Below are 17189 nucleotides of genomic sequence, written 5' to 3'. Positions count from 1 at the left end.
TTCTCTCTACCACTCTCCTACAAAGAGATGCAGACACATGCATGCTGCAATATAAATTTAAAACCAGGTTGGAAGTTGAGGGACTTATAGCAGAGGAGGAGCAGGACACACAGGATACCCTGAGTTGTTAGGAAAGTGTGCCTGAGTCAGGCATAGTGGGGCTGCATGCACCCAGGAGAGGTCCAGGAGGGGGACTGACCTCATAGTGCCTGATATGGTTTGACCATGTCCCCACTCAAATCTCATCTTGAGTTTTAGCTCCCATAAATCCTATGTGTTGTGGGAGGAACCCAGTGGGAGGCAATTGAATCATGGGGGCAGGTCTTTTCCATGCTACTCTCGTGATAAGAATAAGTCTCAGGAGATCTGATGGGTTTATAAAGGGGAGTTTCCTGCACATGTTCTCTTCTCTTGCCTGCTGCCATGTGAGATGTGCCTTTCACTTTCCACCATGATTGTGAGCATGATTGTGAGGATTCCCCAGTCCTGTGGAACTGTGTGAGTCCTTTAAACCTCTTCTTTTATAAATTGCCCGTTTTCAGGAATGTCTTTGTCAGCAATGCGAAAAGGGACTAATACAGTAAATTGGTGCCAGTAGAGTGGGGCGCTGCTGAAAAAATACCTGAAAATGTGGATGTAAATTTCGAACGAGGTAACAGGCAGATGTTGAAATGGTTTGGAGGGCTCAGAAGACAGGAAAATGTGGGACAGTTTGAAAACTTCTAGAGACTTGTTGAATAACTTTGACCAAAATGCTGATAATGATATGGACAATGAAATTCAGGATGAGGTGGTGTCAGATGGAGATGAGGAACTTGTTTGGAACTGGAGCAAAGGTTATGTTTTAGCAATGAGACAGGCAGCATTTTGCCCCTGCCATAGAGATTTGTGGAACTTTGAACTTGAGACAGATGATTTAGGATATCTGGCAGAAGAAATTTCTAAGCAGCAAAGCATTCAAGATGTGACTTGAGTGCTGTTACAGGCATTCAGTTTTATAAGGGGAGCAGAGCATAGAAGTTTGGAAAATTTCCAGTCTAACAACGTGACAGAAATGAAAATCCCATGTTCTAAGGAGAAATTCAACTGACTGCAGAAATTTGCATAAGTAAAAAAGGAGCTGACAATGGGAAAAATGTCTTTAGGGACTGTCAGAGGTCTTCACAGCAGTCCCTCCCATCACAGGCCTGGAGGCCTAGGAAGAAAAGATAATTTTGTGGGCTGGGCCCAGGCTCCTTCTGCTGTGTGCAGCCTAGGGACTTGGTGCCCTGAATTCCAGCTGCTCTAGGCATGACTGAAAGGGGTCAAGGTACAGCTCAGGCCATGGCTTCAGAGAGTGCAAGCCGCAAATCTTGGCAGCTTCCACATGGAGTTGAGTCTGTGGGTGCACAGAAGTCAAGAACTGAGGTTTGAGAACCTCTGCCTAGATTTCAGAGGATGTATGGAAATACCTGGATACCCAGGCAGAAGTTTGCTGCAGAAGTGGAGTGCTCATGGAGAACCTCTGCTAGGGCAGTGTGGAGGAGAAATGTGGGTTGAAGCCCCCACACGAAGTCTCCACTGGGGCACTGGCTAGTGGAGCTGTGAGAAGAGGGCCACTGTCCTCCAGATCCCAGAATGGTAGATCCACTGAGAGCTGCACTATGTGCCTGGAAAAGCTGCAGACACTCAGTGCCAACCTGTGAAAGCAGCCAAGAGGGAGGCTATCCCTTGCAAAGCCACAGGAGCAGAGCTGCCCAAGACCATGGGAACCCACCTCTTGCATTAATATGACCTAGATATGACACAGGGAGTCAAGGGAGATTATTTTGGAGCTTTAAGATTTGACTGCTCTGCTGAATTTTGGACTGGCATGGGGCCTATAGCCACTTTGTTTTGGCCAGTTTCTCCCATTTGGAACATTGGTATTTACCCAATGCCTGTACCTGCATTTTACCTAGGAAATAACTTGCTTTTCATTTTACAGGCTCATAGGCAGAAGGGACTTGCCTTGTCTTAGATGAGACTTTGGACCGTGGACTTTTGAGTTAATGCTGAAATGAGTTAAGACTTTGAAGGACTGTTGGGAAGGCATGATTGGTTTTGAAATGTGAGGATGTGAGATTTTGGAGGGGCTGGGGTAGAATGATATGGTTTGGCTGTGTCCCCACTCAAATCTCATCTTGAATTGTAGCTCCCATAATTTCTACATGTTGTGGGACGGAGTGTGAGATAATTGAATCATGAGGGTGGGTCTTTCATGTGCTATTCTTGTAATAGTGAGTTCTCACAAGATCTGATTATTTCATAAAGGGGAGTTTCCCTGCACAAGCTCTCTTGTCTGCCACCATGTGAGATGTGCCTTTTGCCTTGCACCATGATTGTGAGACCTCCCCAGCCACTTGGAACTGTGAGTCCATTAAACCTCTTTCTTTTGTAAATTGCACATTCCTAGGAATGTCTTTATCAGCAGCAAGAAAATGAACTAATACAGTGCCCTACATATTTATAGACAGAAGGCAGGGCTGACTAGGTGGCTAAGTAGCAAGGACAGCTTCCTGGGTGAAGATGTGGCTTTGTTAGAATGGGGAAACTTTGGACACCCCTAGTGTCAAGCTGTACACCCCTTGAGCTCAGTCAAGCCTGCTGAGCCAACTTTTTTCGAAGCCACCTAAAGGAAAGAGGTAGGGTGTTAGTTATGAGTGTCCAGGCTTATCCTGATTTGTCACTCCACAGCCCCTTACTGTGACTTTGAACAAGACATTTAAACCTTCAAGCCTCCAATTTTTCTCTAAAACAGTACCTCACTATGTGGTAATAAGGATAAATATGAAAACATGAAATTTTGTCTGAGTAACAGATTGAAGGGGAATAAGACTCATTAGAATGCAAGACAAAAGTGGCTTTATTTCCACCTCACCCCACCACCACAGTCTGTGAACTATATCTGCTTTGCCTCCGAATGAAATTTCAGGCAAGGTTCATTACATTTCTGATACAACAAACATCCCTGTCCTCACCGTCCTTCCTAAGTGTCATTTTGGTCCTTACAATTTGCAGTCCAATAAATATACAATTTATATAACTCCATACATTCACTGATTTAGCTTCCCTCAACTCAGTTTTAGAACTGGAAGGTTTCCAGGCCGGGTGGGCAGGGGTTCACCAGCCCTTCTCTCTGGTCCAGTGCTCCCTCCTTCATGGGCATTCCTACCTCATCCACCACCTACCCCATCCCACCCTTCATGTGCAGCACCTTTGACGTGGACAGTGTTTTTTCCTTAGCTTAACATTGCTCTCCCACTCTGGGGCATCTGCCAGTGCAGCTCCTCTTCAGGACACATTATCCCTCCAGGACTCCTCTTGTGGGGATCCAAGACAGCCCCATGCTGGCTGCGCCATGGGGCCCACATGGAGTCCCACACCCTTGTCGCAGTGTGAGAAGCAGTGCAGTTTCCTCCAACAGAGCCCCCACTCCTCAGCTACCATTGGAGCCTCACCCAACCTCTTGCCTAGAGGAACTTTCAGGCCTCTGTGTGCCACTGATTCTTGCCTCCCAGAGAAATACAGAGCACAGGTAACTCTCTCTTGGCTAGAAGCCTCTCACCTGGTGAGGGGAAACCATGTGCCTCTCCCGCTTGGTGGGGATGGGTGGGAGGTCAGGAGGATCTACCTGTCAATGAAAACCAGAGCTGAACTGCAGTTAAAGCAGTGAAAACAAATTTTAGTCAGGAACTATTGCAATAGGAGAAAGGAGATTTCAGTATAGAACCAGGCTCAATTCCAAATACAGCTGGGTTGGGAATGGAAAATCTCAGAGGAAATATTAGGGGTAAGGACAGATTCTGGCTAAATCCACTGGACAGGATTCTTGCTGAAGACCAACCCGAGTGATCTGGTACCAAGGGTGGGGGATGAATATTTGGATCAGAGATCAAGGGGTCAGGGGTTGCCTCTAAACTGACTTGGCAAGATTCTTGCTGCAACTTGGCCATTAGGCCCAACATGGACAGATGCCAAGGTCAATGCCTAGAGGGTTTAAAGGAGCTGAGTCTTTGTCACTCCTCACCACAGAAGTCTCTGCCTCTTCCATTAGTCCTCTATGTAGGCAATGGGCTATAAGGGTGACAAAAACAGTTATCTGAGGCCCCTGTGGCAAGTCTCACATAGGATTTCAAGTGCCCTACTTTACAGCTGTGGGTTTAATAGCACTTGGCATGTACTATTTGCAGTAACTGGGACTCCAGTTACTCCAGTGAAACTGAGAGATGAAGACCCCATTTTGATATCCTGTTACAAATATAATATCCAGCCCACAGTGACATCCTAATGAGTGTTATTTCTCTTTCTGTGTTGAATGAAGGAATGGATAAATGACTCACAGGACACCCTAGGATCTTGCTGTGGCTCAGGATCAGTGCTGTGAACAGCAAGAAGAGGACTGGGCTATAAATGTGGCAAACACTGGAGCCTGTTTTTCTGGGCTGTGACATTCACTATGAAAGATTCCTTGCCATGTTTTTATTTTTACTCTGTCACACATATACATGGGTGTTTCTGCCATTAACTATCTGAAAGTACAGTTCCAAGTACATCTGCAATGGAAGATGCTCCTTCCTTTTATTCTGGTTAGCTTTGAATGTATGACAGCATCCTATAATATTGCTAATAATGTTTTCTCACTTGGTAAACTTGCATTGCTTTCCTCAATACCCCCATATGCTGGTGGTATCTCCCTAAGTGTGGAAAACCAAACCTTATGAATTTCTTCTTCTACTTGGAAAGAGAAAATGGAGCTGTGCTTTTGATACCAAGCCTCACATTAATAGTCTTTTTAAATCAATTCAACAAACAGTTACTGAGCACATACAATGAATCAGATAGTGGTTAACAAAGGGAGATACAAGACCATCCCTTCTTAGAGCTCATTCCAGTGCTGATGAAAGTGAGAAATGGGGGATTATAAACATAAAGATCAACTGACATTAGTGGTCCCCACTGGGTTATGAAAACCAAAGGAAACATTTGTGAAATACACATGGCTTCACAACATCTTTCACCACTGCCATCACTGCATAACCATCTTTGGGGGAGGGATATGTGTTGACGAAGTCCCCCAAGCTGACTCCTCTCCATCTCACTTATTCTTGAAAACCACCACAATATATTGTGCCTTGAATTCTCCCCAGGTTTTCTCCCTCCTCCTCTCTTTTTCTTCCATCACAGAATGTCTTAATTTTGCCTTCATTTTTGAATAAAAAATTCACCATATATAGAATTATAAATTAACAGGTTTTTTTTTCTTACAGCACTTTGAAGATGTCATTTCATTTTTTCCTGGCTTATGTTGCTTCTGATGAAAGGGCCACAATCACTCACATCCTTGTTCCCCTATTCATTAGGAGTCTTTTGTCTTCCAGCTGTTACTAAGATTTTTTTCTTAATCATTAATCCTCAGCAATTTGGTAATAATGTATCTTAGCATTGTCTACTTGGTGTTTATTAAACTTCTTGTATTTATGAGTTTATTGTTTTTAGAAAATTTGGATAAATTGTGGCCATTATTTCCTTAAATACTTTTTCTTAACCCACTCCCTGATCCCATATTTTTGGGATTCCAGTCGTACATATGAGGCCCCCTCGATGTTGAATTACTGGCCACTAAGGTTCTGTTAATATTTTTCAGCATTTCTTCTCTCTGTGAGAGAGTTTGGATAGTTTCTGTTCAAGTTTCTGTCTTCAAGTTCAACTAAGTTCACTCTTAGTTTCCTCTGCAGTGTCGAGTTTGTCATTAAGCCCACCCATTAATTTTTTTTATTTCATATATTTTATTTTTCTAGAAGTACCAATGCATCTTTTTAAATACAGTTTCTATTTCTCTGTTGTTTTTGTTTAGATCTTTGAATATACTTATACTATTCATTTAAAAGTCCTTGTCTGTTGTGTCTGTGTCTCTTAACTGAGTTTTTCTCCTTGCTATAGGTCACACATTCCCAGTTCTTTATGTCTGCTAATTATTACGTAAGTTTTTCATTGTTGAGTGTTTTCCTTGTCTTCCTTTTGCAGAGTATTAAGTTTTATTTTAATAGGGAGTTAATTTACTTGTAGGACACCTTAATCCTTTGGAAGCTCATTTTAAAGCTTTATTAGAGTAGGTCTAAAGTAGCCTTCATTCGAGGGCTCCTAAAGAGTGATTTTTCCAGAGTCTCTATTGATTGCCTGAGGTATTCAGTGTGGTCTCTCCACTCTCAATGAATATAGCTAATTCCAACCCTGTAAAAGCTATGGTAATCTTGCAAATTTATTTAAGTTCCTTGTAGATTCGGGATATTAGACCTTTGTCAGATGGATAGATTGCAAAAATTTTCTCCAATTCTGTAGGTTGCCTGTTCATTCTAATGATAGTTTCTTTGCTGTGCAGAAGCTCTTTAGTTTAATTAGATCCCATTTGTCAATTTTGGCTTTTGTCGTAATTGCTTTTTAGTCCTGAAGTCTTTGCCCATGCCTATGTCCTGAATGGTATTGCCTAGGTTTTCTTCTAGGGTTTTTATGGTTTTAGGTTTTACATTTAAGTCTTTAATCCATCTTGAGTTAATTTTTGTATAAGGTGTAAAATGTAAAAAGAACCATCAAAAAGTGGACGAAGAATATGGACACTTTTCAAAAGAAGACATTTATGCGGCCAACAAACATGTGAAAGAAAGCTCATCATCAGTAGTCATTAGAGGAATGCAAATCAAAACCACAATGAGATACTATCTCACACCAGTTAGAATGGCAATCATTAAAAAGTCAGGAAACAACAGATGCTGGTGAGGATGTGGAGAAATGAGAACACTTTTACACTGTTGTTGGGAGTGTAAATTAGTTTAATCATTGTGGAAGACAGTGTGGTGATTCCTCAAGGATCCAGAACCAGAAATACCATTTGACTCAGCAATCCCATCACTGAGTAAACACCCAAAGGATTACAAATCATTCTACTATAAAGACACATGCACATGTATGTTTACTACAGCACTATTTACAATAGCAAAGACTTGGAACCAACCCAAATGCCCATCAATGATAGACTGGATTAAGAAAATGTGGCACATATACATCATGGAGTACTATGCAGCCATAAAATAGAATGAGTTCATGTCCTTCACATGGACATGGATTAAGCTGGAAACCATCATTCTCAGCAAACTAACACAGGAACAGAAAACCAAACACCACGTGTTCTCACTCATAAGTGGGAGTTGAACAATGAGAACACATGGACACAGGGAGCGGAACATCACACACTGGGGCCTGTCACGGGGTGGAGGGCAAGGGGAGGGAGAGCATTAGGAGAAATACCTAATGCATCCTGGGCTTAAAACCTACATGACTGGTTGATAGGTGCAGCAAACCACCATGGCACATGTATACCTATGTAACAAACCTGCACGTTCTGCACATGTATCCCAGACCTTAAAGGAAAATAATAAAAATTAATTTTAAAAAAGCTACAGCAATCATTAAGCTTATAGCTCTCTGGTAGGTGTTTTCTGGTAGGTATCCTTTGCCCAACCTCATGGAGTCTCGCTCTACACACACAGAGGTTGGTATTCAGCTGATCTCTTTCAAGATTTCTGGAGCTCACTCTTGCTGTTGCTTCTTTCTCTATTCTACAAATTCTACCCATGTCAGTCACCCTAAACTCCAGCCTATTTTCTCATCTTAGCAAGACTACTGTGTTCTGATTGTTTCCCTGCCTCTTGAAATGGAGTCTAGTAAATCCCTCCAGCTAGAAAGCCAGATATTGTGGAGCTCACTTCATTTGTTCCTCTCTGTTGGGAAGCACGGTCCTGCACTTTCAGTTTTCCAATATCTGAAAAGTTTATTTACCTTGTCCACTTCTCTGGTTTTCCTTGTGGTAGAAGAGCTAGTCCAGTCCAGCTACTGTCACAGCATGAAACAGAAGTCTCTCCACTCTTGTATTTTTCGTGGAACTTAAGTCTGGCTGAGAGTTATATTTATCTGTAAAAAGAGGTTACAATAACTCCCTTCCTTGTGTCTACACCCTTTGAAATGTGACTTTACACCTTCTCTCCTCATGAGCTAGCATCTACTCACAGTCTCCTTTACTTGAGGCTGGCCTGGTGGTGAAATGACTTTCCTGGCTGACCCCAGGGCCGAAGAGACTGTGTGTGTTTCTGCTTGCTTTTCTGGGACTCTCCTGTCACCATTTAAACAAGTCCACTTTACTGCAGGATGAGAAACATGTGGCTTCATCACTGCCATCACATTGCCCTAGCTGATAGCTGGCCAGCCTCCAGAGCTGTGCATAAGGACCTGAGAGGGGTTGGATCCAAGCTAATCTGGAAGCTGACTACACTTGCATGAGTGAGCCCAGACAAGAACTGCCTGAGCCAGCCTAAATTTCCAACCTAAGATTTGCGAGTTAAATACATGGTTACTGTTTTAAGCCACTAAGGTTTGAGGTGTATTTTCACACAGCAATAGTTAACTAATACACTACATTCCCTGAGGGCAAGAGCAGTATCTGTCTTGTTCAATTCTGAGTCCACAGTATTAAGAACAGTGCCTGCAACATGGTAGTGTTTAATAGTGAATTAATGAACAAAATCAGTGGAATCATTGTGGGTTGGTGCTTGGTGGGACCTATCACCAGAAGTCAGATCTCTGCCACTACCCCTCTGTCCTTGTCATCTCACCCCATGACCTGTTTCACAGCCCTCATGCTAACTTCTATTACTACCCTCCAGGAATGCAGTGGAGGAGCACAGGCTTCTGTCTTACCTCACTCTTTCAGTCCCAGCTGGCTTTCTGGACTGGTGCCACCTAGCCCATTTCCCCATGCTTGTTTCGCAACAACAGCCTGATGCCCTGAATGAACATTTTGTACTTTCTGGGTCATACAGTTTTTGTGTATTCACACGAGCTATTTGTTCTGCTCTGGAAAGCTAAGGACCTTTTCCTCTTTTGAAACAGACAAGGAATTAAGTTAAGCAAGAAGGGGTCGAATGCAAAGGGTCACTTTCAGAGACTGGCTCTCTCATTGATGATGTTCGTTATAACAATTAGGGTCCGAACAAAGGCTTCTCTTTGCCAAAATACATCTGAAGTCCAAAGACATCACAGGGCTCTGATGCACACAAAACAACATTAAAAGACTCAGTGGGGTAGCACTGGGAGTCAGATGAACTGGAGGTCAGATCTTTGTAGCTAAGCTGGCCTGAATTCCATTCCTGGGTTTTACCATTTATTACCTTTTGCTTGTGAATTAAACAGGTTACTTAACTTTCCTGAAATCGTTTCCTAGTCTGAAAAGTAGAACAAACCTGCTGAGGTGGAGTATATGACTGGTCAAAAGTCCATTGTTCCTCTCTGGGGTGCCTCTCCTTGTGGTGCTCCTCCCTGTGGGATGATTATGTACAACCACCTTCATGAATTCAGGAATGGCCGTGTGATTGGCTTTGATCAATAAAATGAGAGCAAAAGTTCCACGAGCCACTTCTAAGTGCTTGCAAGCAGGCAAGTAGTGCAACATGTTTCTTCTCTGCCATGAGACTACCCGTGTTCTAAATAAGGGTCTTTCACCCTATGTCCAGTGTGACAAAGACACGAAGCAGAGTCACAGCTTATTCAAGATGAACATATGATGGGAGAAATAAACCTATTTTGTTATAAACTAAAATTTCAGAATTACTACTGCAGCATAACTTACCCTATGCTGTCAGATACACACATTGTATTTCTTGTGAAAACATGAGATCAAAGTAACATGATAATCAATTACAGCAGTAATGCTGTATGGTTATTTCAGAGAAGCATCTGGTTATTCTGTTATGCAATTTGGAGAACTTATTTCTAGACCTTTTTTTTTCCCCAGGCAATTTGATCTTTTCCTCACTGTGACCACAGAACAAGATATTCTTCCTGCTGACTATAGGATAAGATTCTTCGGTATGGCTGCTATGTTGTAAAATCCCCAGGCTGCCATTCACTTGTAGTTTAGGTGAATGGTGCCCTCAAGTTGGACCATGTAGAGTAAGTTTGTCCACAAGCGGCCCAGGATGGCTTTGAATGCGGCCCAACATAAATTCGGAAACTTTCTTAAAACATGAGATTTTTCTTTTTCTTTTTTTTTTTTTTTTTTTTTTTTTTTAGCTCATCAGCTATCATTAGTGTTAGTATATTTTATGCATGGCCAAAGACAGTTTTTCTTCTTCCAACATGGCCTGGGGAAGTCAAAAGATTGGACACCCCGATGTAGGGCCTGCACAGCCATATGTAAGGGCATGCTCCTTAGGTGGACATATGGTAATTTTTGTGATCTGAAATCTATTCACCTTTTGAATTACATCTCTTAGTACTTCTCCTGCCAAAGTACTGAACTATTACTTCCCTAAATAGGCCAGCTCCTTCAGCATCTTCATGTCTTTATAGAAGCTAGTTTTTCTGCAAGAAATGATTAATTATACCTGGCACACTCCTATTCATCCTATAAAGGCCAGCTTAAATATTAACTCTCCAATGACATTTTTCTTGACTCTTGGTTAGTTGCTTCTTCCTCCATTCCCTGATAATTTAAAATATTTTATTTCCTATTTCCATATAGTCTCCCAATTAAAATGAGCTTTTCAGAGATGACTGTGTCTTGTTCACACACATTCAGTACCTGTTTCATGCCTAGCAGATGCTCAGGAAATGTTTGTTGGACATATAGTGGGGGTGAGGGGTAGGGAAGAGCAAGCAGCCAAGTGACATAATGCTGCAGTGAGCCATAAATTTTCTGTAGCCATGCAGAAAGCCCTATACCTCTATATTCCTTAATTTCACATTCTGGAAAAGGTGGGTTTTAAATATTGGTTACTAAGGTCACTCCTACTTTCAAAAATCTGACTTGTAGAGAGATCTTCTGAAATGGTAAGTTAAGGAGCTCCAAAAATCCATTCCATAAAGGCACTGAGAACATGAGCAAAAATAATCAAAATCAACATTCCAGAATGCTGAAAATTAAACGAAGTCACACAACAACCTAAGCATTTGTTTTAAAAAAAGAAGAGCTGCTCTCAGCAAGAACAGGGAGCTCTGTTTTAACTTGCCGTATGCCAGTTCTCCTCTCCCCAGCTCTCAAGTATCCTTAAAAGCAACAGTCCTACAATTTTGGTACCTGTGAATAACAATGATCAAGCAGCCACTGGAGGGAGCAGAATGGGTTTAGAGCACCCCAAAGGCCCCCATTCCCAGAAAGTTATCATTATATGACCTCTCTGGCAGTTCCTTGAAAAGCCCCATTCTCAGAACTTGTCTTTATTTTACCTTACTAAACACTCATTCTGTGCGAACCACACTACAGGACATTTGTTTAAAAAAAAAAAAAAAAAAAATCAGTGACAATTGTGCAACATTACAGTAAGCCAAGGTAGCAATACAAGTTGGAGCTAACAGAGGATTAAAAGGATACACTGGGAATAGAGATGCCCACCGGGGCTTCTAACACTCTAACATATGCCTAGGAATCTAGAAGGCCATGCACACGTGAGGGCTACATGCCTGCCCAGGCAAAGGCCTGGAAAGACCCTAATCTCTCATCTCTGACTGACTGTGGGGGTCTGTGTAAGCAAGAAACTAAGGTTACGATAGAATTGTAAACTACCTGCTGGTGTGTTAAAGGTATAACCCAAAACACAGGTAGAGCCCTTTGGGAAAGGCTGAGAGACTTATTTCAAAACATTTAAGGAAATCTCTGGCCAAAATTAGCTGAACACTTTGCTTAAAAAGCACAGAATTCAGTGCCTGCACATAATGAAGAATGGAATTTTTACAGAATTAGTTCAAGTCTCTAAACAAAAGGCAACAACAGGAACAATAATAAACCATGGGGTGGGGTCTGATTTCCAGAGTTTCCAAATATTATTTACAATGCCAAATTTCCAATAAAAAATTATGAATCATGTGAAGAAACAGAAAACAATGGCTCATAGACAGGATGAAAAGAAGTTACTGGAAACAGTCCCTAAAGAAGCCCAGGCATTGGATTTACTAGACAAAAGCTTTACGTATGTTCAATGAGCCTGAAGAATTAATTATTAGCTAAAGAATTAAGTTAAATATGAGAATGATTTTCCACTGAATAGAATATCACAATAAGGAGTTAGAAATAAAAAAACAGCAACTAACTAGAAATTCTAGATTTGAAAAGTACAGTAAGTACAAGATATCACAATAAGGAGCTAGAAATAATTTTTAAAAACTAACTAGAAATTCTATATTTGAAAAGTACACTAACTGAAATAAAAAATTCACTAGAGGAACTCAGCAGCACATTTGAGATACACTTGAAGATAAATCAATGAGATGATCTATTCTGAGGAACAGAATCAAAAGAGAATGAAGAAAAATGGGCAGAGACTTGGAGACATGTGGGACACCAAGTATAAACAGGTGCATAATGAGAGTACCAGAGAAAAGGATAGAAAGGGGAAGAAAGTATGTTTCAAGAAATAATAGCCAAAAATTTCCCAAGTTTAATGAAAAGCATTAGTCTGCAGATCCAAACTCAACTGCAAATAGAATAAATTTGAAGAAGTCCACACCTAGATCCACAATTGACCATCTTTGATAGTCAAGCTGTCAAAAGCCAAAGACAATGAGAGAAGCTTGAAAGTTCCATATCCCCTGGAACTTCAGAGGAATGTGAATTGTGTACATTCAAGCTAGATATCTAGAACAAAGCTGTATCCCACCTAATTATATAGGAATCTAGGAAGCACAGTTTTGGTTTTCTCTTTTTCTCCTGGATTAACAAGCTAAAATATGGGATTCTATCACTAAAGTAAGAGGGGTAGAATGGCTATTCAGGAATAAATAGCAGTCTCTAAAATTATATTACCCAGGAATGTCTTGGGTTTTTTTTTTTTAAACAGTCTCACTCTATCATCCAGGCTGGAGTGCAGTGGCATAATCTCAGCTCACTGCAACCTCTGCCTCCCAAGTTCAGGTGATTCTTGTGCCTCAGCCTCCCAAGTAGCTGGGACTACAGGCGTGCGCCACCGCACCTGGCTAATTTTTGTATTTTTAGTAGAGATGAGGTTTTGCCATGTTGGCTAGGCTGGTCTCGAACTCCTGACCTCAAGTGACCTGCCTGCCTCGGCCTCCCAAAGTGCTGGAATTACAGGTGTAGCCACCACGCCCGGCCCCAGAAATGTTTTGATTCCATGTTAATGCAAGATGTCTAGGTTCCAGAGGTGAAATTGGAGACATAAAAAGATATATTCCCAAATCATTTAATATATCTTTTCATTCCCCCCCCAAAAAAGGAAAAACAAAATTAGAAAAATGCAATTACTTTTTCTTTACCAACCTAAATATTTTCAGTCCTCTATTTAATGCAGCAAATAAACATGCATTTATGCCCACTAAAAACCCATCAAAATCAACAGACACAGAAGAATAAAGTTTATTTACTTAAATCATTTCACAACTATTATATTGATAATGGACAATCATTTATTTAAAATAATATCCTAAATACTTACAAAAATAAATCAAATATTGGTTCTATTTTTCAAGTGTCAAAGTCTTTGCCATAGAAAATAGAAAGGACCTTTTATAAACTAAACATTACATTTGTGCTACATCATTTAATAACTCCACACTATTTTCTTTCATGGTTTGTGCTTTACAAATTTCCAAACTACTTCTTCACAATGTACAGGTGCACAATAAGAATGTATGCATACATTCATATACACACATTTTTACATAGGAATGTTTTTCATTAAATACACATTTAGAGAACCTAACACAGACACTACTGTGGCCTAAAAGTCACCCCCAAGCCCCATGGTCAGATGTGCCCCTAGAAAGAAATAGGTATAGATGTGAAAACATTATCTAACATTCAAATTAGCACTCTAGTTATCGGAAATGATGACATAATGAGGAATACTCACTTTAATATTTCTAAAAAAGACATCATTAATCTATACTAAATCATTGGATAGCCTTATTCATTGAAAAAATAAACTTCAAATTTTTTTCAATACATAAGTTAGTCTCAACATAGACATCAATGCCATATGTACACACCCTTAGCCTTAAAAAGAAAAGGAATTTTAATGTTAAAGCAAGTGCTCAACATTGAAGATCATTTTCAAATTGGTCTGTGGTTTTACTTTATAATCACTAGGACATTTAATTCCTTATCAAATACACAAATGCTGAATATCTCTTTATTGGTAGATGTACTGAAGCCTCCCTTACAACACAGATGTGTATAAATCATGGTTCATGATGAAATGTTTAAATGCTTTACCACCCACAGGGTGTCAACTCACTACATTAATCAGATGTGGAAAAGAATCTCACTTCTGATCAGTTCCTGAATTTCTATATAATTAATCACAATAATACAGAACTTTAAATTACATTAGTCTTATATAAATACTTACATATCAAACATTTTAAATTCTACTTATCAACTAGAAAAGTGATAAATCAGAAAATTTGCTTTTCCTCTATTAAGAAAAATGAATCTAGCCTTATGTCCTTATCCAGAAATTGCATGATTTAGAAATTCCAAGTATAATGATCTGATCTGTGAAAACACTAATTTATTAAAGTTAATGTTTTACAATAAATTCCATTAAAACGGAGCTTGAAGAGTTTGTAAAATCTCAATCATAAGCAAGTAGAAACACCAAAGGGGCAGATGTCTTCACTGACTAAAATATGTCAAAATGCCATAATATTTAGAAAATGTTAAATACCATGCTAAAATATTTTCAAAGGCTTATTTTATTTTACCAGAAGTTCACAGGCAAGCAGATACTACAATAATATATGAAAATGAAACTCAACAATATAACTGTATCAAAATCTAGGAGGTAGTCAACAGAAGTAACCCTGATAGAACAAAATATCCTGACAGGTGCTCCCTAATCTCGAAGATGCAAATGCAGTATGAAATTCTTGTATTTTCAGTAAAAAGTTACCAGGCAAAAATCTAAAAACCAGATATCTAAAAAATAATAACACTGTAAATGGAACAATACTCACACTGTATTTGCAAAGAAAGGCTATGAATAAAATTTAGACCACAGCTCTACAGCATGCAAGCCAAATCTGGCCTACCACCTGTCTTTGTAAATACAGTTTTACTGAAACACAACCATGCCCATTTTGTTTATATATTGTATATGGCTGCTTTAACTCTATAATGGCAGAGTTGAGTACCTGCAACAAAGCTCATGTAGTCCACAAAGCCTAAGACATTTACTAAAATATTTGCTCTTTGTCCATTCACAGAAAGTTTGCTTATCCCGCTCTAGACACACTGCTGAGAGGTATGTACGCTGAACAGCACTGAAATGATTAACTACGGTTGTCACAGCATAAGGTATTCAACTGTATGGAATGTAAGGTGCTAATTATGTCACAATTCAGTTCCTTTTTATATCCGAAATAGTCCTAATATTTTTCTTCTTTTTGTGGTCTAACATCTAATATCAAATAGTATTTCCAAGTTACTTTAAAAAGACTTACTATGGTGCTATCCACTAGAACTTTCTGCAATGATGGAAATATTCTATAGCTGCCCTGTCCAGTGTGGTACCCACTAGCCACATGTGGCTATTGAACATCTGAAATGTGGCTGGTGCAACCAAGAAACTGAGTTTATGATTGATTAAATTTAAATTGTCATATATGGCTCATGGCTATGATATAGGACAGCACATATTTAACACAACTAAAATTCTTAAGTGCTAACTTTTAAAAATGACCCCAAAAGTTCAAAAGTAATGCCTTTGAAAATAAGAGCTTTGAGCAGAAACAAACTGAATACCACAAACTGAGCCCAAGATAAACTCCTTAATAAGTAAACAAAATCAAACTGACCCCACCTTGTTTCATCACTGCAACATCCCTTTTCAATGAAGCAAAATTATTACATGATACAATTTTTCAGCAGAAGCTAAATATAATTTTATGCTTAAAAGCAGTAACTGAAATCTTCATTAATTACCTTAAAAAGTATATAGACATTTCACAAAAAGTATATATATATTTTGCTTGCTTTCCATCAGAAAGTTGCCTATTACAAATGTCAGTTTATTTCTTATGCTTAACATTTTAAACATGATGTCCAGAAGCCCTTATTTGCCATAGGTACAAATTAGAAGTATGAGATTTTCAGAATATGTAAAATTTCCAATTAATCAATTTTATTATTCCAAAGTCATTCTAATTGTCAAATCTTCCAAATGTTATATCTTCCATGACATGACAAGGTAGAGGTACACATTCAATGGAAGAATTAGGGGACAGAAGTAAAGCCTTGTATATACTAACTCAAATCACCCTTGCATAGTTCTCCATGTGCCTGCCTCGACTGTTTTTATATAAATCAACAAAAAACAAAAAAAATTAAACAAATCTAGATAATGTTTTAAGATTAAGTATTACTGAATAACTATTGAAAATTAATTAAGTTACTAGTACAACTGAAAACATTTAACTAAAATACACAAGGCCAATTTGAAATTATAATACACTCAAAAGACAAATGTTTGTTTGAAATGTGTGTATAATTACATCCCCAATTATTCAAATGTGCTCCTGCAGAGAGATGGCTAATTATATTCTTTGTTTTTGAAGTCAACTGGCAAAATTAATTTGATGCATGTTGATTTTAAAATACCTGATATCCAGCATCATAAACCTTCTTTATCAATCTGGTACTTAGTTGAAAGGTACAAAATATTTTAAGGACACTTCTTTTTTTTTTTTTTTTTTTTTTTTTTAGTTAGATGTTGTAGCAGGGACTTTAACAGAGAGATTTCTTCTGGTGTTGGTGATGTGCCGTTGCTGTGCTAAGAAAGACCGTGCAGGAGTACATGCATTAGTGTCATTGCAGGCACCACCGCCGCTCACAAGTCTAGATTCCATCCCCAGTTTCTGGAATGCTAGACTCTGAAAAATAAAAAAACACATATATTTTTTATTTAACATGACTAAACAGAGTTTGCCAAGTGCTCCTCACAAAGGCATTTAATCCTTAAAACCAACCTATAAAGCTAAGGCTTTCCTCATTTTTATAGAAAATAAGGGCTCAGAAGCTGATTAATCTGTGAAATGGTAATGCTAGTAAGAAGGCACAAAATCCAGTTTCTCTAATCCACTAAATTTAAAATTATTTAAAATAGTAACTT

The 17189-nt window shown here is 39.2% G+C and overlaps 2 protein-coding genes across 4 annotated transcripts in view; one reads left to right on the top strand and one right to left on the bottom strand.

Annotated features, from left to right (window-relative positions):
- LOC116276324 (cytochrome P450 2J2) overlaps positions 1-15853 on the top strand; it is a 42631-nt gene extending 26778 nt beyond the window's left edge. Inside the window, exon 8 of one of the 2 annotated variants that reach the window (XM_031669355.1) lies at positions 15286-15853. In XM_031669355.1, the coding sequence (XP_031525215.1) occupies positions 15286-15308 (23 nt within the window). In that variant the 3' untranslated portion in view covers positions 15309-15853. Of the gene's footprint in view, positions 1-5288; positions 5912-15285 lie in introns of those variants that run through there. The other variant, XM_031669360.1, reaches the window with a different exon arrangement.
- HOOK1 (hook microtubule tethering protein 1) overlaps positions 13420-17189 on the bottom strand; it is a 69507-nt gene continuing 65737 nt past the window's right edge. Inside the window, exon 22 of one of the 2 annotated variants that reach the window (XM_009209573.2) lies at positions 13420-16950. In XM_009209573.2, the coding sequence (XP_009207837.2) occupies positions 16780-16950 (171 nt within the window). In that variant the 3' untranslated portion in view covers positions 13420-16779. The remainder of the gene's footprint in view (positions 16951-17189) is intronic. The other variant, XM_003891967.5, reaches the window with a different exon arrangement.

Source organism: Papio anubis, chromosome 1 (assembly GCF_008728515.1).
Source record: "Papio anubis isolate 15944 chromosome 1, Panubis1.0, whole genome shotgun sequence".
Classification (NCBI taxonomy): domain Eukaryota; kingdom Metazoa; phylum Chordata; class Mammalia; order Primates; family Cercopithecidae; genus Papio; species Papio anubis.
This window is presented reverse-complemented; position numbering and strand designations above follow the sequence as displayed.